The following is a 24967-nucleotide window of genomic DNA, read 5'->3' as shown; positions in this document are numbered from 1 at the left end:
GGCATCATGCAAAGCTATTTGACCCCTCCGGAACAGAACTGGACCTTCCCGTGGCTCCCAAGGACTTTCCCATTAAACTGAGCATCAGCCGACTGAGGACTACATTTCCCATCGGCCCCTTCGCTCGCCACCGGACATGACACCACCGATTCCGAGTAGTTCCCGCCTCCGCCCAGGCCCCGCCCCTTGGGCCCCGCCAACTCGTCTAGGCCTCTGTGGTGGGCGTGACCTCGAGCCGATCGTAGTTCCCATTGGCTGTCGCGTCTCTGGCTGGGCGTGGCTACGGGAGCCGGGCGGGCACATTTCGAAGCGCGCCTGGGGCGGCGGCGGTAGCCGCGGCTGAAGAAGATGCATCCGGCCGGCGCGGCGGCGGCGGGGACCCCCCGGCTGCGTAAGTGGCGTACGTGGCCGACCCCGGAGATCGGGCGGGGGGTGCGGGCGTGGCGTGGCGTGGCGGGGCCTGCGGCGGCGGTTGGCGAGGTCGCTGCAGGTCGGAGGTCAGGGGGTCAGGGCTCTGCAGATTCCAGGTGTTGCTTTCGTCTAGGATGATGCCAGGTTAGGGGGCGCGCCGGGGTCCATTCATCTTTACTTTGGACCTTTTTTTGGGGGGTGAGAGATTTTGATCATCGAACCCAGGACCTCCTACATATGAAGCCTGAGCTCTACTACATCCCCGGGCCCCTCGATTCTTCCCTTTTTTTTGGGGGGGGGAGTTATTTTTTTCTTTCTTTCTTTTTTGGTTTTGGGGTCACACCCGCTGACGCTTACCTGGCTCTGCGTTCAGAAATCGCTCCTGGCAGGCACGGGGTGGGGGGGACCATATGGGATGCCAAGGTTCGAACCACCGTCCTGTCCTGTCCTGTCCTGTCCTGGATCAGCTGCATCCAAGGCAAACGCCCTACTGGTGTGCTAGCCCTCGGGTCCCCTTTTTGGGACATTCTTGAAAGAAAAAATAGTTTTGGTAGGGTAGTCTGAGACGAGCAGAAAAATAAAAAGGGACTTTCATTTACAGTTAGCGACCAGCCCCCCTTCTCCACCCTTCTTCACTTGGCGTCCAGCTGTTGGCCACAGTCAGTTCCCTAATCCAGAGTTAGCAGGCTCTGGCTCAAGTACTAGGTGGTTGGGGCCAGGGGCGTCTTTTTCCTTCTCTCTCCTTTAAAATTTGACCCTGGTTTCATGTTCTCCCGTTTCTGACTTTGTCCTCAATTTTCTCTTCATCTCTCGAGCAGGGAAGCGTGTCATCATTTAGTCATCCATAGTGTTGGATTCCGCCCCAGTCTGGTCTGAGCTAAATTTGCACACGGGTAGCATAACCACCGTAGATTTGGTCTCAGTTAACTCAGAGCACAGAATTGCTTGGCCAGATGGACACCCAACTAGGTGAAAAAGAAGTCAGCCAGGTAATTTGGGGTGTAATTAGGAATGTGAAGAGAATAATCTAGGATGTGGCTAGGGGTAGAGAAGTCTCCCTGTGAGGGCTCTCATTCCACACTTCTTTTTTTTTCTTTTTTTGGTTTTTGGGTCACACCTGGTGGTGCTCAGGGGTTACTCCTGGCTATGCACTCAGAAATCTCTCCAGGCTTGGGGGACCATATGGGATGCCAGGGATAGAACCCAGGTCTGTCCTGGGTCAGCCGCATGCAAGGCAATCACCCTACCGCTGCGCTATCACTCTGGTCCCTCACTCCTCACTTCTAACTTAAAAAGTGCTCTCTGAAGTTGAGAGATAATCCAACAGCTGAAGTGGATTCTCAGCAGTGTCCCTCAAACACAGAGTCTGGAGTAGACTCTTAGCACTATCGACTGTGTCTCAAAAACCAAAAAATAGGGGCTAGAGTTACAGTGGGTGAGAAACTTGTCTTGCAGGCACGTGGCCAGGGTTCAATCCCTGGCACCCCATATGGTCATCTAGACCCGCCAAGTACCTATTCTTCCTTAGTGCAGAACCTTGAACACTGCTGGTGTAGCCCAGAAACAAAAACTAAAACTAGGGCCCGGAGAGATAGCACAGCTGCGTTTGTCTTGCAAGCAGCCGATCCAGGACCAAAGATGGTTGGTTCGAATCCCGGTGTCCCATATGGTCCCCCGTGCCTGCCAGGAGCTATTTCTGAGCAGACAGCCAGGAGTAACCCCTGAGCAACGCTGGTTGTGGCCCAAAAACCAAAACAAAAAACAAACAAACAAAACTGAAACTAAAAATGTCATGTGCTCAGCTGGTCATATCCTAGTAGCTGATGTAGGAAAGAATGTTTTGGTGCTTGTCTTTTTCAGGGGGAGGTCCCCACCTTGTGATACTTAGGATTTTCTCCAGGTTCTGTGTTCAGGGGTCATTCTTGACAAGATTCAGGGAACCATATGGGATGCTGAGATGGAACTCAGGTTGTATGGGTGCAAATGCTCTGCCTGCTGTTCCTTTGCCCCTTGTTCTTTTATTTTTTTATTTTTTGTGTTTTTTGGGTCACACCTGGCAGTGCTTAGGGGTTTTTCCTGGCTCTGTGCTCAGAAATTGCCCCTGGCAGGCACGGGGACCATATGGGACGCCGGGATTAGAACCAATGACCTTCTGCATGAAAGGTAAACGCCTTACCTCCATGCTATCTCTCCCGTCCCTGCCCCTAGTTCTTGTCTTGAGGGATCTCCCAACACACTCTGAGGTTGGCTTTTCTCACTCCAGGGCTATGGGTATTATGGGGGAACATACATGAAAGCCGTGTAAGTATAGGGTTATGCGCATTAGACGAGGGAGCCAGCAGGTAGGAAGGAAACCAGGTTGGCTGGGGTTTGAGGTGATGGAAGCATGGACAGAGATGAGAGAATGGAGGAGCATAGAGTGGTTCCGGCTTGGCTGGGGGTATGTACCAGCCAGTCTGGGGTGTCTAGGAAGCTTTCTGTAGGAGGTACAAGTGACAGCAAGGAGCTGTATAGTGGGTAATGTGATTGATTGCCTTGTATGTGACAGACAGACTTGGCTTCGATCCCCAGCACCCCAAATAGTCCCCTGACCCCTGAGCATGTCAGGAATGATCCCTGAACAGAACCAGGAATAAGCTCTGAGTATCGCTGAATGTGGCAAAAAGCAAACAAAAATGGGAATTCATGGTGAGATAGAGAAAAGTATCAGAAGTTGGTGCCAGCAAGTGAGTACCTCTTTTAACATGGTGCCCAGGGCTGAGAGGCGACAGGGCCTAGAGAGGGCAAGGGTTCTGTTGGCAGGTCTGAGACAGGTTGAGGTCCAGGCTGATAGCTGGTTGGGGGGCACCGAAAGGAAAGTATTCCAGAGTGGTGGGGCTTCGTGCTCAAAGGCCTGTGTGAGTGTGGGTCAGGATCTGAGAGAGGCTGGCCCCAGTGGCTAGGGTGCCAGGAGCCCCACAGGTTGGCTAGGGCAGGTTTGGGTGGGAACTAGGCAGCACTTGGAATTCATTTTCAGCCTAGTTGATAGTGATTTGTTTTGGAGCCACATCCAGCAGTGCTCAGGGGTTACTCCTGGCGCTGCACTCTGGAACCATTTCCTGGTGGTGCTCAGAGGAGCCATATGGGATGCTGGAGACTGAACCCAGGTCAGCCATGTACTAGGCAAGCGCCTTACCAGCTGTACTATTGCTTCTGTGCTAATTTGTAGACCTAGAAACTTATACATTCTCTTTTGTATTTAAAAAGGCAACTCCAGGGACCGGAGAGATAGCATGGAGGTAAGGCGTTTGCCTTGCATGCAGGACGGTGGCTCGAATCCCGGCATCCCATATGGTCCCCCCGAGCCTGCCAGGAGAGATTTCTGAGAGCTGAGCCAGGAGTAAGCCATGAGTGCCACTGGGTGTGACTCCCCAAAAATAAATATATAAAAAGTCCAGAGCAGGTAGGGCACTTGTTTTGCACTCGAACTGGTTCAGGTTCGATCCCCAGTGTCCCACACAGTCCTCCAAGCCTGCCAGGAGTGATCCTGAGTGTAGAGACAGGAATAACCCCAGAGGACCTCCAGATATGACCCAGAAACAAATAAACAGGGGCCCTTGCCTTGCAAGGGTGAGCCGTGGGTGATTCCAACAAAATTACAAAAATTAATTATCGAGGGGCCGGAAAGATAGCATGGAGGTAGGGTGTTTGCCTTGCAAGCAGGAGGACGGTGGTTCGAATCCCGGCATCCCATATGGTCCCCCGAGCCTGCCAGGAGCAATTTTTGAGCGTAGAGCCAGAAATAACCCCTGAGTGCTGCTGGGTGTAATCCAAAAAACAAACAAACAAACAAAATTATTGAGGTAATTTTTGCTGCCAGTTGGGGAGAAGACTGAACTGAGAGTACATAGAGAGGTCTGGTCAGTGTACAGTGATGGCGAAGGCCAGTGTCAGAGGAAAGCGAGTAAAGCGGAGAGGCAGTGGGCTGAAGAGTTGGTTGGGTGTAGAGAGAATCCTATTCGGACACTGAGGAAGGGCCGCAGGACTGCCCAAGCAAGTTGTTGGAACTGGGTCTGCAGCCTGAAGAGTGGCATTGGCTGCAGATAGAGCCCCAGGCTCTGCCTTACCCCAGGATTTCTCCAGTGTGGGGTAAGAGAGCCCGAGGGGAGAGAAGATAGGACAGGGTAGAAATCTGGGTCACACGGTTCAAAGAGCTGGAAACCAGTTTTGGATCTTGATGGGCAGCTTGGAGAAGGCAGGAGGGTTAGTCTTTTGTGATCCCCAGTAACCCCCTACTATGGAGTTGAGACAGGAAAGAGAAGAGGGGGTCCAGTGTGCCTTGGAAGCTGGGAACTGGAGATTGCTCATGGAAATTCGGCCTCTGAAGTGCTTCTGATGAAAACTGAATTGTCAAGTAGAGCAGAAATTTATCGGAGGGGGTGCTAAGCTGAGCCCCAAGTGCCAATGGCTTAGGGTACAGGGAGGGAAACCCCACCTCAAAGTGTTTTTTTATGTTTTGGGGCCACACCTGGTGGGGCTCATTACTTTATGGGAGTGCTTGGGATTGAGGACTTATCCATGGTACTTCCTGACTCTCTGACCCACCCAAAACCTTTTAGGAAACTGCCCTTCTGGTATGTGTCTAGGCTAGAGCTGCTTGATAGCAAGAATTGGGGTACCAGGGTCTGGAGCAATAGCACAGCGGGTAGGGTGTTTGCTTTGCATGCGGCTGACCCAGATTCAATCTCTGGCATCTCATATGGTCCCCCAAGCCTGCCAGGAGTGATTTCTGAACAGAGCCAGGAGTAAACTCTGAGCATATCCAGGTATGGCCCCAAAACAAACAACAAAAAGAATTGGGGGGGGGGGGGCTAGTGGAGCAGAAGAGACAGTACAGTGGAAGGGCACTCACCTTGCACACAGTCAACCTAGGTTCAATCTCTGGCATCCAAAAAAAATAAAAATCAATCTCTGGCATCCCATATGGTTCCTGGAGCTTTTCCAGGAATGATCTCTGAATATTTCCAGATGTGTCTCAAAAAGAAACAAAAATGAATTGGAAGGGGGCGCAAGCGGTGGCGTAACCAGTAGGGCATCTGCCTTGCATGCGCCAGCCTAGGATGGACCGAAATTCCATCCCCCCGGCATCCCATATGGTCCTCCAAGCCAGGAGCGATTTTTTTTTTTTATTTTGGGTTTGTAAAATTACAAATTTTTTTTGGTTTGTAACTTATTGAGAAGTTGTGGTGTTGTCCCATAGTATGACACAGATCCAATGTGGAGGTTGCTTGAACCCAAACCCCCCCCCCACGCGCCTTTAGGGTAGGTTCTGGTTCTGCTTTCATTCTGGAATAGACCTCATATGGTAGCAAGAGACAAATCTCACCTGGATGGTGAGCTGCAAGCAGGTCAGTTATTTGATTATTTGTTTTTTTGTTTTTGTTTTTGTTTTTTTTTTTGGTCACATCCGGCATCGCTCGGGTTACTCCTGGCTCTACGCTCAGAAATCGCTCCTGGCAGGCTTAGGGGGGACCACATGGATGCCAGGATTTGAATCACCATCCTTCTGCATGCAAGGCAAATGCCTTGCCTCCATGCTATCTCTCCAGCCCACCAGGAGCGATTTCTGAGCGCATAGCCAGGAGTAACCCCTAAGCATCACCGGGTGTCCCCCCCCCAAAAAAAAAAACAAAAACAAACATACAACAATGAATTGGAAGGAGGCTAGTAGTGAGAATAGGGGACAAAGACATAACTTCTAATATGTCATCTGGTCTGGGGCTGTTCACATAACATTTTGCAGAGGAGAAAGCTGAGGTGATTGGGGCCAGGAAGAGAATACAGAAGGAAAGCATTTGCTTTGCACAAGACCAATGCAAATTCAATCTCTGGCACCGCGTATGATCATCTGAACCCCTCCAAGAGTGATCCCTGAGCAGAGAGAGCCAGGAGTAAGCCTGGAGTACCACTAGGTATTTCCTCAAATACACACACACACACACATACACACACACACACACACACACACACACACACACGTCTCATTGGCCTTACCACTTGAATGGGGACATGACTCAAAGGGCTGGAGCACATGCTTTGCATGTTAGATCATTTTGTTTACTTTTTGTTTCTTTGTGGGTTTTTTAGGGCCACACCTGGCAACACTTTTGGGTTATGGCTGGCTCTGCACTCAGAAATTACTCCTGGCAGGTTTGGGGATCATATGGGATGCTAGGGATCAAACCCTGGTTAGCTGCGTGCAAGGCCCTACACATTGTACAATGCTAAGACCCCTTTTTTGTTTTGTTTTGTTTATTTCTTTGGCCACACCAGGTGGTGTTCAGGGATCATTCCTGTCAGTGCTCAGGTGATTCTTTGGGGGTAACAAGGGTTGAACCCAGGTCTTCTTTGAGCAAGGCAAGCTTCCTGCCTGTTGTAATATTTCTCCAGCACCTGCTTTGCATGTGGAGCTGCAGTTTGCATTCCCAGTGCCACATGGTCCCCAAGCACCACCAGGAGTGACTCCTAAGCACTGCTGGGTATGGTCCTCAAAACAAAAGAGTAAGGAACTCCTGCATATTTGATTCCTTTACCCACTTCTCTTTGTTTTTTTTTTGTTTGTTTGTTTTTGTTTGTTTTTTGGGCCACACCTGGCGGGGCTCAGGCGTTACACTCCTGGCTGTCTGCTCAGAAATAGCTCCTGGCAGGCACGGGGGACCATATGGGACACCGGGATTCGAACCAACCACCTTTGGTCCTGGATGGGCTGCTTGTGAGGCAAACACCGCTGTGCTATCTCTCCAGGCCCATGCAAACCTTTGAGGCCTGTCAGATACCTGGGCAGTAACTGGGGCCGGGGCCTGGCTGTTCTCTGATTGCCAAAGCATTGCCATAGTGATGGTGTTGGGACGATTGAATAGATCCACAGTTTCTAGAGCTCAGTGAGGCACTAAAAAGATAGTACAGTGGGCAGGGCATTTACCTTGCACACAACTAACCCAGGTGTGATCCTGGCATCCCATATGGTCCCCTGAGCCTGCCAGAATGATCCCTGAGCAGAGCCAGGAGTAAGCCCTAAGTACTGCTAAGTGTGGCCCCTTCCAAAAATTAAGAGCTCAGTTGGGGGGGGGGGGGGGAAGCTGTTACTGTCATATTTATTAGCCTGACCTAGCTGGACGCCCACTCCCTTTGGCCCTTTGCACAACTCTGTTAGCATGTGTGGGCCTCAGTTTCCATATCTGTAGAATGGCCTTTCAGTCATTCCTTATGTTTTTTTCTCAAGCACCTACTCTGACTCTATTTTAGGACTTAGGAATTCACCTAGAAACAAGACAGAGATCCCCATAGGGTGAGTGAGTGAGTGAGTGAGTGAGTGAGTGAGTGAGTGAGTGAGAGGGGAGGGAGGGAGGGAGGGAGAGAGAGAGAGAGAGAGAGAGAGAGAGAGAGAGAGAGAGAGAGAGAGAGAGAGAGAGAGAGAGAGAGAGAGAGAGAGAGAGAGAGAGAGAGCGAGAGCGCGTGAGCGCTGAGGGAAGCAGAAACCTTATACCTCTTTAGCACAGAGCAGCTGCAAAAATCCCTTTGTCCTTTGGGTGGCGACTGAGCCCCACCAGATGTCATGTGACCTTGGAGCCAGCACCCTGGGGACACTCCCCCCCTGCCCTGCCGCTGCGGGAACAGGCAGGCAAACTTGGCACCCGTCTTCCCCCACAGCCTCCAAGCGGAGGACTCCCATGTCTCAGTCGGGCATGGCAGACCCCCACCAGCTTTTCCATGACACAAGTTCAGCGCAGAGCCAGAGCTACGGGATGCAGCGGGCGGCTGGTGGCCTGGGCTACCCTGCAGCCCAGGCCACCTTCCTGACCGACCCTATGTCCAACATGGCAATGGTCTGTGGGAGCAACCTGGCCGCACAGGGCAAGGAGCTAGTGGACAAGAATGTGAGTGGCTGAGCCCAGGGTGGGGGACACTGGGTGGTGGGGGCAGAGGCAGGGAGGGGACAGAGCTTCAGACCTGAGTTCTGTCACCAGATTGACCGCTTCATCCCCGTCTCCAAGCTCAAGTATTACTTTGCCGTGGACACTATGTATGTGGGCCGGAAGTTAGGCCTGCTTGTCTTCCCCTACCTGCACCAGGTGAGTACTGTCCCCCTGGGAATGCACAGTCTGTGAGGGTATGGCCTCGGGGAGGGGCTTGAGGGTGGGAAGACCCCAGCTTTGGGGCTCCTTCGTGTTCCCCCACTCTCCCTACAGGACTGGGAGGTGCAGTACCAGCAGGACACGCCCGTGGCCCCCCGCTTTGATGTCAATGCCCCCGACCTCTACATTCCAGGTTTCTAAACTCCCCCACAGCTCTCCACTTCCCCCTTTACCCATGTGGGCCTGTGCCTGCTACCCACCCCTGACCTACCTCTGTGTCCCCACAGCTATGGCTTTTATCACCTACATCTTGGTGGCTGGTCTCGCTCTGGGAACTCAGGACAGGTAAGAGGCCTTGGGGTAGGCACAGGGGGACACTCGGGGAAAATTGGATCCTGGGGTTCCCTCACCTCTTCCCAACTCCATCCAAGTCCTATGCGGGCTGTCACCTATGATGCCACCTTCACCCTTTCCTGCTCTGATCTCTGTGTGCCTCCCCACTACTCTGGTCCTCTGCTTGCTGCCCCCAGACCTTTGCATATCTCAGGCCCTGGAGTACACGGCACCCCTTCATTACCTGTTGTGCCCCTTGTCTTCACTCCTCTTCCTTGTTCATCTCCTTTGTGGCCTGGAGTTGGTGGGGCTCCATGATGAGTTTTTAAAAACCCTTTGGCCTGGGGCCGGAGAGATAGCATGGAGGTAAGGCATTTACCTTTCATGCAGAAGGTCATCGGTTCGAATCCCGGCATCCCATATGGTCCCCCGTGCATGCCAGGAGCAATTTCTGAGCCTGGAGCCAGGAAAAACCCCTGAGCACTGCCGGGTGTGACCCAAAAACCACAAAAAAAAAAAAAAAAAAAAAAAACCCTTTGGCCTTCCCCCACAGCCTCAACTCAGGTACCCCTCTATGATTTACCCTCCTCCACACCATCCCAAGTGCTCGCCCCACCCTGGCCTTCTGGGAGCTGTCCCCATGGGGGGGTCAGCTTTCCTCCCCTGCAGGGGACCCCCCCACAGGACATGCTTCAGAATCACCTTGGTCCTGGCGCTTCTCCCCCATATCCCATACAGGCCTTTCCTGAACCCAGAAGGGCTCAAGGGGCCCTGATCTTAGTAACCAATGATGTGTTCTGGGGGGTCGCAGGTTCTCCCCAGATATCCTGGGGTTGCAGGCGAGCTCCGCTCTGGCCTGGCTCACCCTGGAAGTGCTTGCGATCCTGCTCAGCCTCTATCTGGTCACTGCCAACACCGACCTCACCACCATCGACCTAGTGGCCTTCTTGGGCTACAAGTATGTGGGGTGAGTGTATTTTCTGTCTTCCGTTGTCCCCTCCAACCCTCACCCCTACCTCTCCCTCTGACCTGCTTCAACCCCCCTGCAGGATGATCGGTGGGGTGCTCATGGGCCTGCTCTTTGGGAAGATGGGCTACTACCTAGTGCTGGGCTGGTGCTGCGTGTCTATCTTCGTGTTCATGGTGAGCCGTGGGCCCCAGGGATCTCTTAGCAGATGTCACTCTGAGAGTTTAGGCCTGAGCCCCATTGCCAGACAAACCCTAATGGCTGACCCAGCCTGTGGGAGTGGGGGTGTCATCACAGCTAGGGTCTGAAGGAAGAAAAGGGGTGGCAAGCAGGCCTGGGGGATGGGGGCTCAAGCACACCCTTCCCCTCACAGTGGAAAGTCCCGGCCTGTCAGTATTTCTGGTCAGATGAAAAAAGGTCCAGTGGTGAAGCTGCCTGTCCAAGACTTTTCATCTCATGAAACCTGTTTCCCCTTTTATGAAATGGGGCGACTGTTGCACTTTTAAGGGCCCTGGGAGAGCAGGATTGACTGCTAAGGATATAAAGGGGCAAGGCTGACGTTCAGACAGGCTTTGATGATCGAAACTTCTTTAAAAAGCCTTCCTGGCTCCTTCCTACTAGTCCAGGCTGTGCAGAGGTAAAAGGCGGGCCCCCACCTCCAAGCCCCAAAGACACTGTCATCTGGCCACTGGCCCCGGACCCATGTGGGCAGGGCCTTCGTGAGTGACACGAAAAGGGGCAATCCCCCCACGATCCCGGGAGGGGCAAGCCCTAGACCTGTTAGGAATTGGGGGGTAACCGAGCCCCAGCAGGAGCCCACTCGCTTGAGCCCAGGCCCCAGTGGAGGGAGGCTGCAGAGGACTCGTGTGCACAGAGTAGGGGCCCAAGTTTTAGGTCCTCCAAGCACCCCGCTGGCTGGCTGACAACCCGCCCCCCACTCCCCCCCCCCCCCCCCCGCCGCAGATCCGGACGCTGCGCCTGAAGATCCTGGCGCAGGCGGCGGCCGAAGGCGTCCCGGTGCGCGGCGCGCGGAACCAGCTGCGCATGTACCTGACCATGGCGGTGGCCTGCGCGCAGCCGCTGCTCATGTACTGGCTCACCTTCCACCTGGTGCGCTGAGGGCCGGCCGGCCACGCCCCTCGGACCAGGCCACGCCTCCGGAGTAGGTCAGACCGCGCCCCGATAAGCCAACCCGTGGGTAGGCCCCGCCCCCAGACGTGACGCCCCGCCCAGAACCAATAAACCCGGAAGCGCTGGCCGGGGCAGTGCCTCCTTGGTGGCGATGGCGCGGGGCGGCCAGCAGGGGGCGAGCCGGGACCGGGAGTCGGGGCAGGGGCAGAGGGTTTCTTTCTCTTAAGGACGCCCCCCACACCCCGCCCGGCTCGATGCTCGGGGCGCAGAGGAGGGGTTTATTAGTTAACGGAGCCCCCACACACACACACACTCCATCCCGGCTGGTCAGTGGGGCGCCCGCTTTTCCTTTTTCTTTTCCTTTCCCTTCTTCTCCTTCTTGCTTTTCACCTTGGGCTTCCGGACCTCGCCCGGCCTCGAACCCGCAGCCTGGGGGTGGTGGGAAGGGAGAGGAGGGTCCCAGTGTGAGCCGTGCGCGGAGGCTTTGCGGGTGTATGGGGGGGATGTGGGGTGCAGGGGGGTGCTCGCTTACCTTTGCCTCCCCCTCCGAGTCGCTGGAGCTGCTGCTGCTGCTGCTGGAGTCGGAGCTGCCGTGGCCGTGGCTGTGACCGTGACCGTGGCCGTGGCCTTGGCCTTGCTGGTGGGAGACAGACCAGGAATCCCGGTGCTTTCCAGCTCCACCCGCTGGGGTGAAATGCGACCCCCCCCCCCAATCGCTCCTTCCCTCCCTCCCCAGGCTGCCAGCGGCTTACCTGAGTTTGGGGGGGCCCATGCTTGGGGACCCCCGCGCCTCCGGCCTCCTGCGGCTTCTTGGGGTGGGAATCCAGGGCTGCAGAGAGAAAGTTGGGGGCTGGGTACAGGCCCCAGAAGAAGCCCCCACCCCGACTCGGGGTTCCCCTCCCCGGAGCACACCTGCCTCCAGATCGAACTCCATGAAGGTGGGAGCAGGTGTGGCTGCGGGGTGCTTCAGGGCCGAGCTGCACCCTCCTGGCACTCGACCCAGTGGAGAATCCTCGGCGGTGACTCACCAGCACGCCCGCCAGGCACCGCCCCACGGGAAATGAGGGTGGGGGGCGGATCGGGGTGTGCCGCCCTTGCTGACATCTGGGGAGGGGGTCGGGGGCTGTCATCAGATCCCCCACAAAAGGGCCTGGCGCCTCCTTTGGAAGAAACGGGGCGATGCCCCTGCGTCCTGCGGATTTCCCCCACCGGCTCAGCTTCGCACTGTTTTTAACTCACTTTGTCGGCCCCTGGGGTTGCAGCAGTATTGGGGGCGCGGGGGTGAAGAGCCTGAGCTCGGACCCAAGCCCCGCTGTGACTCCCTGGACTCGGCTGGTCACCAGTGAACGACAATTTCAACTTTGAGCCGGCTGGAGGGACAGATCACAGGAATTTTGTTTCCCGGGGCCTGTGCCTAGCTCAGAATAAGCGTCTGTAAAAACAAGTTTGTTCAAATGAAAGGGAGGCATTGTTACTGCTCGGTTGTATTGTTAATAGAGTCACTATTCCGATTGTTACCTTGTCAACATTGTCTCTTTTTTTGGAAGTAAAATAAGTGGGGTTTTATGGGGGGGGTTAATTATCTTTAGGGTTTGGGGTCACACCCTGCGGTGGTGCTCCAAGTGATGGCTCTCAGGAGGTTCCTGGCTGTCCTTGGGGACAGTATTGGTTGGGATATTGCGAGTATGCAATGTTGGGGCTTGGAGCTGAACTTCCTGCATGTTGAACAATCACTCCAGCCGGGAAAGAAATACAATTTTATTTAGGAAATATGAGGGAAGAGAGGACTCTATACGATGAAGGAAAGGAGGGCCGGAGGAATAGCACCAGTGTAGGACCTTGGCCTTGCACGCGGCAAACCCAGGATGAATCTGGGTTTGATCCCTGACATCCTATATGGTCCCTCAAGCCTGCCAGGAGTGATTTCTGAGCACAGAGTCAAGAGTAATCCCTGAGCACTACCGGGTGTGACTCAAAAACAAAACAAAGCAAAAAAGATGAAGTAAAGGAATTAAATGTCAGATTGAGATGCAGACAATTGCGTTTGCCTTGCAAGCAGCCAATCCAGGACCAAAGGTGGTTGGTTCGAATCCCGGTGTCCCATATGGTCCCCCGTGCCTGCCAGAAGCTATTTCTGAGCAGACAGCCAGGAGTAACCCCTGAGCAACGCCGAGTGTGGCTCAAAAAAAAAAAAAAAAAAAAAAAAAAGTTGAGTTGTGAAGGGGTGAATGGGCAATCCAGCACACACAGCGATGCTTAGGGGCTCTTCCTTGTTCTGTGCTCAGGAGTGACCCCTGGTGGTGCCTAGGGTGAAATGGGGCCCTAGCTGCATTCTAATAGGATTCCTTTTTTTGTTTTTTTGTTTTTTTTTTTTGGTTTTTGGGCCACACCCGTCTGACGCTCAGGGGTTACTCCTGGCTATGTGCTCAGAAATCGCCCCTGGCTTGGGGGGACCATATGGGACGCCGGGGGATCGAACCGAGGTCCTTCCTTGGCTAGCGCTTGCAAGGCAGACACCTTATCTCCAGCGCCACCTACCCGGCCCCTGTTTGTGTTTTTTTGTTTTGTTTTGTTTTGGTTTTTGGGTCACACCCGGAAGCACTCAGGGGTTATTTCTGGCTCCATGCTCAGAAATTGCCCCTGGCAGGCTCAGGGGACTATATGGGATGCCGGGATTCGAACCACCGTCCTTCTGCATGCAAGGTAAACGCCTTAAAGCCTCCATGCTATCTCTCCAGCCCCTCTAATAGAATTCCTATTTATTTCGCAAATGAGAAATCAAAACCCAGGGAACAATAGTATAAATTGAGGAGCAAATGAGACACAGACAGCCCAGAACTGACATGCACACCTTGGCAGGGAGCTCCAATCCCAGACCACCCCAGAGGAGAGGTGGAGGGTCTCAAGAAACAGGTGGGGGGACCCAGGCTAGACGAAGAGTATATTGAATAAAGCACTTCCCATGCACACAGAATCATTGCATTTAATTTGTATAGGGCTGACCCAGTTTTGAACCCCAGCATGGCCTATGGTTTCCTGAGTCCTGTCAAAAGCAATACCTGAGCACAGAGCCAAATATGTATATATTTTGGGTCCAGAGAGGTAGCAAAGCACTAAGGCCTTGAACGTGCCGTTCCGGGACTGATCCGGGTTCAATTTCCAGCATTCCATATGTCCCACAAGCCTTCCAGGAGCGATTTCTTTTATTGTTGTTTTGGGGACGAACCCGGTGATACTCAGGGGTTGCTCCTGGCTATGCGCTTAGAAATTGCTCCTGGTTGGGAGGCCATATGGGACATCAGGAGATCGAACCATGGTCCGTCCTGGGCCAGTCACGTGCAAGGCAAGCACCCTACCTCTGTGCCATCACTCTAGCCCTCCAGGAGCGATTTCTGAATACATAGCCAGAAGTAACCCGAGTGCTGCTGCGTTTGGCCCCAAAATAAAAAATATATATATATATTTTTTTGCACCATCTACATATATCTTATATATTTATATTAGGTTTGTGGGGTCAAGAAAGCTTAATGAGGGCCCGGAGAGATAGCACAGCGGCATTTGCCTTGCAAACAGCCGATCCAGGACCAAAGGTGGTTGGTTCGAGTCCCGGTGTCCCATATGGTCCCCCGTGCCTGCCAGGAGCTATTTCTGAGCATACAGCCAGGAGTAACCCCTGAGCACCGCCGGGTGTGGCCCAAAAACCAAAAAAAAAAAAGAAAGCTTAATGGGCTGAATACAAGAACACAGGGCAGGGAAGGGGGCGGAGTGTGCGTGTCTCCTGCCTGCGGTTACCTCCAGCCACATGCTTCCTTTTAAGGACTGTCAGGAGCTCAGGTCCCTTGAGCCAGGATTCAGACACAACATCCGTGTTCCCGCTGAAACCTGGCACTGAAGCAAGAAGGGAAAATTGGACTGAGGCGCGCTGGCATCTGTCAACACGGAACTCTCTTAGCTCCCGCCTAGTCCAGGTTTACGAAAGGCAGATGAAAGCTGGGAGGGGAGGCCTGACATGGTACAAATGCAGCTGTGAGGCTGAAGACCAGAGCATGTGGCCCTTGCTCCATTTGGCAATGCTCAGGGGTTACTCCTGCTTCTGTGCTCAGGGATCACTCCTGGTAGGACTCAGGATCATATGGGTGCCATGGACCAAGCCCAGGTTGTCAGCATGCTAGCGTGCAAGGCAAGCAGCTGACCCTGTACTATCCAACTCCCCAGGCATCCACTCCTCTTTTTTTTTTTTTTTGATGTGTGTGTGTGTGGTGATTTGGGCCACACCCAGAGGTGCTCAGGGGTTACTCCTGGCTCTGTGCTCAGAAATCGCTCCTGGCTCAGGGGACCATATGGGATGTCAGAGATCGAACTCGCATCTACCCTGGGTCAGCCGCATGTAAGGCAAATGCCCTACCATTGTGCTACCACTTCGGCCTCACCACTCTTCTTTTTTTTTTTTTTTTTTTTTTTTTGGTTTTTGGGCCACACCCTGTGACGCTCAGGGGTTACTCCTGGCTATGCGCTCAGAAGTTGCTCCTGGCTTGGGGGACCATATGGGACACCGGGGGATCGAACCGCGGTCCGTCCAAGGCTAGCGCTGGCAAGGCAGGCACCTTACCTTTAGCGCCACCGCCCGGCCCCCTCACCACTCTTCTATTTAAAGGAAGGTCACACCTGTGGTGCTCAATGTTTATCCTGGGTCTGTACTCAGGGATCTCTCCTAGCGGTGCTGGGGACACTATGTGATGCCAATGAATCAAAGCTGGGACAGCCATGTGCAAGGCAAGCACCATATACCTGCTGTACCGTTGTTCCACCTCTGGGAATCTATTTTATTTTAATGTACTGATCAGTTTGCTGTAAGAGTTAAGTGTGGGGGCCGGGCGGTGGCGCTAAAGGTAAGATGCCTGCCTTGCCTGCGCTAGCCTTGGACGGACCGCGGTTCGATCCCCCGGTGTCCCATATGGTCCCCCAAGCCAGGAGCAACTTCTGAGCACATAGCCAGGAGTAACCCCTGAGCGTTACCGGGTGTGGCCCAAAAACCAAAAAAAAAAAAAAGAGTTAAGTGTGAAACAATTAAGCAGTCATTAAAACACAAAAGAACCAAGGTAGTTAATAAGGTAGTTTATAAAAATCAAAATAAGGGCCTGAGTGATAACACAGAGGGTAGGGCGCTTGCCTTGAACCCAGCTGACCTGGGTTCAATCCCACGCATCCAATATGGTCCCTGGAGCTCACCAGGAGTCATTTCTGAGCACAGAACCAGGAGTAACCCCTGAGTGCTGATGGTATGAGCCCCCTCCAAAAAGAAAAAGAACAAAACAAATAAGTTTTAGAATTTTCTTTTATAAATGATAATTTTGGGGACTTGGGTATGAATGAGTACAGGTTGTGCAGGCAGGAGGAGTCCGAGGTCTTATGCCCTTGTACCACATGCTGTATCCCAAAAACCAAAAAACAATTTTAAAAAGTTTAGGGGCCGGAGAGATAACATGGAGGTAAGGTGTTTGCCTTGCATGCAGAACGTCGGTGGTTCGAATCCTGGCATGCCATATGGTCCCTTGAGCCTGCCAGGAGTGATTTCTGAGCGTAGAGCTAGGAGTAACCCCTAAGCGCTGCCAGGTGTGACCCAAAAACCAAAAAAAAAAAAAAAAAGTTTAATAAAATGTTGAGTTTGGGGGCCGGAGAGATAGCATGGAGGTAAGGTGTTTGCCTCTCATGCAGGAGGTCATCGGTTCGAATCCCGGCGTCCCATATATGGTCCTCCCGTGCCTGCCAGGAGCAATTTCTGAGCCTGGAGCCAGGAATAACCCCTGAGCACTGCCGGGTGTGACCCAAAAACCACAACAAAAAAAAAAATAAATAAAATAAAATGTTGAGTTTGAAGGGCCGGAGCAGTGGGGCAAGTAGTATGGTGTCTGCTTTGCCCACGCTAGCCTATTGACGTATTGACCGAGGTTCAATCCCCTGATATCCCATATGGTCCCCCAAGCCAAGAGTGATTTCTGAGCACATAGCCAGGAGTAACTCCTAAGTGTCACTGAGTGTGGCTCAAAACACCCCCCCCCAAAATGTTGGGTTTGAGCTTGCCTACAAGCGAAAGACTACTAATTTTACCCACACTGTCCCATGTTCTCCAAGTACAATCCCAGACATGACAAACTGCTATTTTTAGCACACTCACACAAAGTGTGGGTCAGCCCCAACCAACCATGGCACCTGTGTGAGCCCTGAAACCAAGTATGTGCCACCCATGGTCATTGCAATCACAAAATATGAAGGTGAGGAGAGGAATTGACATCAAATAAACCAAAATGTTCATTTTGGTGTCCAGGAGCATGTTTCAGTGCAAGAGCACCTTGACATGGCAGCCTGAGGTCACAAGTTTGATCCATGGGACAGCCCAGCACACTGCAGCCACATGAATGTGGGTGCGTGCACCCCAGCGTCACAACCATAAAGGGAAGGGGAAGAAGTAAGTTCTGATTCTTCCCAAGCATCACAGTTCCTCCTGAAACTGCACCGGATGTCCCTGTCAAAGGCCATGTGGTTTTAGGGGGGCAGGAGTGGGGCCTAGAACATGGTGCGGTAGCCAGGTGAAAGTCTAGAGTCTAGACCTAAGTTCACCACTGCTTCTATGGAGTGTGTGGGGAGACATTGCTTGGCTCCCTTCTTCACTCATGTTTTTTGTTTGTTTTGTTTTTAGGTCACACCCAGTGGTGCTCAGGGGTTTCTCCTGGCTCTGTGCTCAGAAATTGCTCCTGGGGGGCCGGAGCAGTGGTGCAAGTGGTAGGGCATTTGCCTTGCACACGCTGACCTAGGATGGACTGCGGTTCGATCCCCCAAGCGTCCCATTTGGTCCCCCAAGCCAGGGGCGATTTCTAGCGCACAGCCAGGAGTAACCCCTGAGCATCACTAGGTGTGGCCCAAAAACAACAACAACAACAAAAAATCGCTCCTGGCTGGCTCAGAGGACCATATGGGATGCTGGGATTCAAACCACCATCCGTCCTGGGTCAACTGTGTGCAAGGTAAATGCCCTACCGCTGTGTTTCCTCTCTGGTCCCCCTCTTCACTCATTTTTTTGGGGGGGATCACACCCGGCAGCACTCAGGGTTACTCCTGGCTCTATACTCAGAAATTGCTCCTGGCAGGCTCAGGGGGACCTATGGAATGCCGGGATTCGAACCATCGTCCTTCTGCATGAAAGGCAAACACCCTACTTCCATGCCATCTCTCTGTGTCCCCCCCCACACACACTCTTTTTTTTTTTTTTGGTTTTTGGCCACACCCGGCTGTGCTCAGGGTTTACTCCTGGCTGTCTGCTCAGAAATAGCTCCTGGCAGGCACGGGGGACTCTATGGGACGCCACCTTAGGTCCTGGATTGGCTGCTTTCAAGGCAAACACCGCTGTGCTTTATCTCCAGCCGCCCACCCCCCACTCTTAAGGAATGCAGCAGCTTCCCTGGACTCAACACACAGAGATGGGAAGGAGAGGAGGGGCCGGGAGGCCTACAAGGTAGGGGGGGATTGTGGAAAACTGTCCCCACCTCCTTGCTCCATGCCCCTCCAGAGTGCTGTGGCCTTCCACAGGCAGTTGACTTGATTGTCTTTTATCTGTCTGGGGTCACTCCTGGCCGTGGCTGGGTGTTGCACGGGTCTCCTGCCTGCACCCCCATCCCTGTCACACACTTCCTTTTAAGGACTGACCCATCAGTAGCTCAGGACCCTTGAGCCAGGATTCAGACACTAGATCTCTGGCACTTGAAGCAAGAAGGTGAAATTAGATGTAGGGCTTTGTGTGTCAGTGCTAGGCCCTTGCTTCTTCCCTGTCCTGGTCAAGTTTACAGGAAGGGAATGAAAGCTGAAAGGGGGGTCAAAACAATAGCATAGCGGTTAGGGCATTTGCTTTGCATGAGGCCAGCCCAGGTTGGATCCCTGGCATCCCATATGGTCCCCAGAGCCAGTCAGAAGTGATTTCTGAGCACAGTCAGGAATAATCCCTGACTGCTGCTGAATGTCCCTCCCCCCCCAAAAAAAAAAAAAAAACGCTGGGAGGGGAGAATGAATATGAGTCAAACTCAGGTGTGCAGCTCAAGACCAGAACATACAGCCTAGCCTCATTGCTTCTTTCTTGTTTGGGGGCCACACTAGGCAGTGATCCGGGGTTACTCCTGGCTCTGCACTCAGGAATCACTCCTGGTGGGCAAGGAAGAGGACCATCCATATGGGATGGCGGGGATAGTCGCATGCAAGACAAGCACCTTTTGTAAAAGTAACCACTGCAAGACCTGGTTTAGTCTTTTTGTTTTTCGGGCTACATCCGTTTGATGCTCAGGGGTAACTCTTGGCTATGCACTCAGAAATTACTTCTGGCTTGGGGGGACCATATGGGATGCTGGGGAATCGAACAGTGGTCTGTCCTAGGCTAGTGCTTGCAAGGCAGACACCTTACCTCCAGCACCACCGCTCCAGCCCATAGTCTTACCTGGACTTTTGTTTGTTTTTTGTTTTGTTTTTGGGCCACACCCGGCGGTGCTCAGGGGTGACTCCTGGCTGTATGCTCAGAAATAGCTCCTGGCAGGCACGGGGGACCATATGGGACACCGGGATTTGAACCAACTACCTTTGGTCCTGGATCGGCTGCTTGCAAGGCAAACGCCGCTGTGCTATCTCTCCGGGCCCTTACCTGGACTTTTATATGTACAATATTCTGGGTATAGTTATACTTAAATCACAATCCCTGTTCTAAAACATTGTCTATGAAGTCAATCACATTGCAGAAAACGGATGACCTTTTTTTCTTTTTGGTTTTTGGGCCACACCCAGTGACACGCAGGGGGGTTACTCCTGGCTCTGCACTCAGAAATTGCTCCTGCCTTGGAGGACCATATGGAACCCTGGGGGATCCGTCCTAGGTTAGCAATTGCAAGGCAAATGCCCTACCACTTGCGCCTTCACTCCAGCCCCAGGAGACAGATGACCTTAAGGCATAGAACTCAGTTTCCCTTTCCTGGACATTCTGGGATGAGAAAAGGTGCCCAGGGACTGACAAACCACTCGGAGATCCTAGCTCAACCTCTACCCAGATGGCTCATTTCACTCTTTATAGGCTAATAAATCAGCCTCTATTCCCAAGAGGTTGTCAGAACCTTGCCTCCTCGGAGGAGGCCATGTGGTATTGGGCAGAGCTTGCCGTGTATGTGAGGTCTTAATTTTGATTCCTGGTTCTTACGTGAGGATGTTCTGACACATGCTCACACTTTCACTTCAGGCTCAGAAGCAAAATGACTACCAGCCGGGCAAAGCAGAGGAAACTGGTCCGAGGGAACTACACTCTGAGGGGGGTTAGAGAGGCAGGGCAGCTGCCACTTTCTAATAGGAGAGTTTGCTCTTCACCTGGGGGGGGACGGACGGACGGACGGACGGACAGGAGTACTCACCATCTGTCTGCAATCCCAGCCCTTGGAAAAGCCAGAGCAGGGAGTAACACAAATTCTTCTGGAAACCATGGAAGCCATACTCAGCTGGGACAGGAGGAGGTTGATGTGCTCCATCATTCAACCCTGCCCCTGGCCCACTCATTGTGTTCTTGCCACACCCAGCAAGGTGTGTGTGTGACCACAGCATGGGGGTGTAGGAGTGGCCCAAACCATCAATCCAGCCCTCTTGACTTCCAGTAATTTTCCTTTGATATTCTATCTATCCGAACATGAATTAACCCAAGAGCTTGGAACCAATGAATTCCCATTTCTTAAGATCTGTTAATGTTTGAGTCATTCACAGTAGTGTGTGGGGTGTGGAACCCAGGGCTCCGGCCCTTTGAAACCTGTCCTCCCAGCAGGAATCCAGGGACAAGGTGGCCCACCTGTAGTCTAGGGCTCAAACTGTAGCAGCTGTGCACACACAGGGCTGAGGTCAGTCCCTTCAGGACCACCCAAAGGAGTCAGATCTACTGACCAAGGGTGCCTTTGCCAATAATCTGTCCAAACCGAGGGAGGGACATGGGGCTCATTCTAACCCACCACGAAGTTTCGGGATTCAGGACACCAGTTCAGGACGTGGCCTCTGCATGGGTTTGGTTAGGTGTGCCATGGATGGGCTACTTCATTTGCCCAGAGGAGCATGGGCATCAGGCGTGACTGTGCCAGCCAGACTAGAGCCAGCCAGGCCATGCTGTGCCTAGGTGAGGAAACATTTGGGACAGAACCCCTCAGGCATCAGAAACCAGACTCTGTTAACCAGGTCAGGATAGGGGTTTCAGGGAATCTTTTTTTTTTCTTTTTGGGTCACACCCAGCAGCGTTCAGGGGTTACTCCTGGCTCTATGCTCAGAAATTGCTCCTGGCAGGCTTGGGGGACCATATGGGATGCTGGGATTCGAACCACAGTCCTTCTGCATGCAAAGCAAGTGCCTTACTGCTATGCTATCTCCCAAGCCCCTCCAGTGAATCTTTTATTTTTTTGGTTTTTGGGTCACACCCGGCATTGCTCAGGGAGTTACTCCTGGCTCTATGCTCAGAAATCGCTCCTGGCAGGCCCGGGGGACCATAAGGGATGCTGGGATTCGAACCACAGTCCTTCTGCATGCAAAGCAAGTGCCTTACTGCTATGCTATCTCCCAAGCCCCTCCAGTGAATCTTTTATTTTATTTTTTTGGTTTTTGGGTCACACCCGGCATTGCTCAGGGAGTTACTCCTGGCTCTATGCTCAGAAATCGCTCCTGGCAGGCCCGGGGGACCATAAGGGATACCAGGATTCGAACCGATGACCTTCTGCATGAAAGGCAAACGCCTTACTTCCATGCTATCTCTCTGGCCCCAATTTTCAGGCCATACCAGCAGTGCTCAGGACATACTTCCCGATCTGCTCAGGGATCACTCTTGGAGGTGTTTGGGGGCCATATAGTGGTGCCATTTCTCGACCTTGAGTCTGCTGCCAGTACCTTACCCACTCCCACTGTAGGATCTCTGCAGCCCCTCCAGTGGATCCTTCTGTTTGTTTGTTTTTGGGTCACACTCAGGGGTAACTCCTGGCTCTATACTCAGTAGTTGTTCCTGGCAGGCTCGGGAAACCATATGGGATGCTGGGAATTGAACCAGGATCCATCCTGTGTTGGCTGCCTGCAAGGCAAACGCCCTACCTCTGTGCTATTGTTCCAGCCTCAGAAATCTAATAATTTTTAAAACTTCATTTAATTTTGGCCTCACAAGCAGTACTCAGGGGGGCCTGGGGTGCACTCCCTACAACACTCATCCAATCAAGCTGCATGTGATTCAGCACTTAGGGGCTGCCAGGGCCACCTCACTAGTGCTCCAAGACCAAGAGGGGGTGGCTGGAGGCAGAGAAAGATCAGCATTTGCCACAGGCTCAGTGGTCTGCTCAGGCTGTGGGTAAAAGGTCTAGACCAGGGGTCTCAAACTCAATTTACCTGGGGGCCGCAGGAGGCAAAGTTGGGGTGAGGAAGAGTCACATAAAGGATTTCACAAAAAAAGAAAAGTCCTCAAACGTCATTATTAACAGTTTTAATTATTTCTTCTGAACATGAATAGAACATTGAGTGAAGATCATGAACAGTTCTTCTGAACATGGCATCTTTTCCCTATTCCTTGCTGCCAGAGACTTGACACTGCTTCTTCTCACAAATCTGAACCACATTTGGCTTTAAAGAGGAAGCAGTTGAGACCCTCAGTAGGGCTTGAAGATGATCATCAAGTCTAGACCTGTACTTTGACTTATTGAAGTTCAATGTAGAGAATAACTTTTCACACAAATATGTGCTCCCAAAAAGGCACATGGTGCTCTTGAACATTCGGGAAAGCTCAGGGAAGCTGGGGAGCAATTCTCTCAAAAATTGCCCATGCATGTCTGCTTTTCCACTAATCTCCTTGAACTTGGCTTTGAGATCAGAATTGCACTGCAGGTCAATGAGCTCCATTTGAAGCACAAGAGGGGCATCTTGCACATCAAAGGAAAAGGGGTCCATAAAAATTTGGAAAGTGGCTCTGTGCTTTTTGAAGTCTGCAAATCTGTGATCAAATTCCTTCTCTAGCTTAAAAATAGCATCAAGGGGCCGGGCGGTGGCGCTAAAGGTAAAGTGCCTGCCTTGCCTGCGCTAGCCTTGGATGGACTGCGGTTCGATCCCCCGGTGTCCCATATGGTCCCCCAAGCCAGGAGCAACTTCTGAGCACATAGCCAGGAGTAACCCCTGAGCGTTACCGGGTGTGGCCCAAAAAACCAAAAAAAAAAAAAAAAATAGCATCAACATATTTCTCACTACTGAATGGTATGCCTGCATCCACAAGTTCCTTGCATGCTGGGAAATGGCAAAGGTTGTCTGAGAGAGCTGGGATTTCCATAACACAAGTTTTGTGGAGATTGTCATAGGAAGCACTGATAAGCTGCCCCGGGGGCTTGTAACACGGAACCTCCTGTGCTTTAAGCCTCTGGATCTGATTTGGTTGATGCATTTTCACAACAACAGACATCACATTGTCACACGGCAGGCATTTACTACAAAGGATACTGCTGATGGATAATGCCGTGAAGAGCAATGGCATTCTCTACACACCCACCTCTTCTTTTTTGAACAAGTGCCACCAGTCCATTTTTCCTCCCTGTCAACCTCTTCCATGGCAAACCTGCATTCTCAATGGCATCACAGATGCCAAAATATCTCATTAGTGGTGGTCTGGCAATGCATTGGAATTATTGTGAGCAGCTCCTCTGTCAATTCAAAATTGCAATCAACACCACGGACATAAATTGTGAGCTGCGCAGTGTCTATTATATATGTGCCCTTGTCAAGAGCAACTGAGTATGCATCAAAACATTTGGCTTCCTCACAAAATTGATGATAAATGTCACTTGACATGTCAGAAATGCGCTCTGCCACAGTGTTGGCAGAAAGGCTGATTTTGCTAAACTGACCTTTTCTGGACAGATAATACTTGTAGCCTGTAACATGCATTTTTTTTTTTTTTTTTTGGTTTTTGGGCCACACCCGTCTGACGCTCAGGGGTTACTCCTGGCTATGTGCTCAGAAATCGCCCCTGGCTTGGGGGGACCATATGGGACGCCGGGGGATCGAACCGCGGTCCTTCCTTGGCTAGCGCTTGCAAGGCAGACACCTTACCTCCAGCGCCACCTACCCGGCCCCGCATTTTTTTTTTTTTACAAACTCTCCTTCTGTGAATGGTTTCCCTGCCTTAGCAATCATCTCACTAACCATGTAACTAGCTTCAACTGATGCAACATTCTCTTTGGTTGCTTTCTTGAAGAAATCTTGTTGCCTCATTAGTCATGCTTTAAGACTGGCAACCTGCTTGGCTCTCTCATTTCCTTGATATTTTGCACATTCCTCAGCATGTTTAGTTGAATAATGGCGTTTCAAGTTGTATTCCTTGTGCACTGCAACTTTCTCTGAACAAATAAGACATGTGGGGATGCCCTGTGCTCAACAAAGAAATACTGCGTCTCCCACTTTTCCTGAAATGGTCTGTGCTCGTCATCAATCTTTCTCTTCACTGCAGGCTTTGATGAAGTCATGATGAAGGTATGACAAAATCTAATTCTGTAATAAACTTCTCTCCCTTAGGCCTCCAATAATGCAAGGGACAGCGGGCAGGAGCAGCGGAAATGACGTACGTCTGCGCTAGGCGCAAAGTATTCACGATTATTTGCTTACCGAATATTCACAATAAAAAATCACATTAGTACGAAAAAAATCGCAAAAAATCGCATTAAACATTTGCATACCCCAAACGGAACTGCTCGGGGTATGCGAATGTTTAATGCGATTTTTTCTTACTAATGCGATTTTTTTTACATATAATACTAATGCGATTTTTATTGCGAGAATAATTGCAAATACTGCGATATTTGAAGGCCGGCCGCGGGCCACAAAATGTTGTACGGAGGGCTGCAAACAGCCTGTGGGCTGCGAGTTTGAGACCCCTGGTCTAGACCAACCAAGGATGTGATGGACTCTGATGGCCTCTAAGAATACATTTCTAGAACAG

At 52.0% G+C, this 24967-nt stretch overlaps 1 protein-coding gene across 2 annotated transcripts; it reads left to right on the top strand.

The window, feature by feature from the left end:
• The first annotated feature begins 311 nt into the window (after positions 1-311).
• On the top strand, positions 312-10947 carry YIF1B (Yip1 interacting factor homolog B, membrane trafficking protein). 2 transcript variants are annotated; one of them, XM_049786648.1, is made up of 8 exons: positions 312-391; positions 8101-8327; positions 8418-8522; positions 8640-8718; positions 8813-8870; positions 9670-9825; positions 9908-10001; positions 10789-10947. In XM_049786648.1, exons 1-8 carry the CDS (start codon positions 349-351, stop codon positions 10942-10944), a joined length of 918 nt encoding a protein of 305 aa, XP_049642605.1. In that variant the 5' UTR covers positions 312-348; the 3' UTR covers positions 10945-10947. The 2 variants fall into 2 exon arrangements, with proteins under 2 accessions (XP_049642605.1, XP_049642604.1); XM_049786647.1 differs by having other exon boundaries at positions 312-400.
• The last annotated feature ends 14020 nt before the right edge of the window (positions 10948-24967 follow it).

This window comes from Suncus etruscus, chromosome 14 (genome assembly GCF_024139225.1).
Source record: "Suncus etruscus isolate mSunEtr1 chromosome 14, mSunEtr1.pri.cur, whole genome shotgun sequence".
Classification (NCBI taxonomy): Eukaryota; Metazoa; Chordata; class Mammalia; order Eulipotyphla; family Soricidae; genus Suncus; species Suncus etruscus.
The sequence above is the reverse complement of the archived record's forward strand: the minus strand, read 5'-3'. Positions and strand labels throughout refer to the sequence as shown.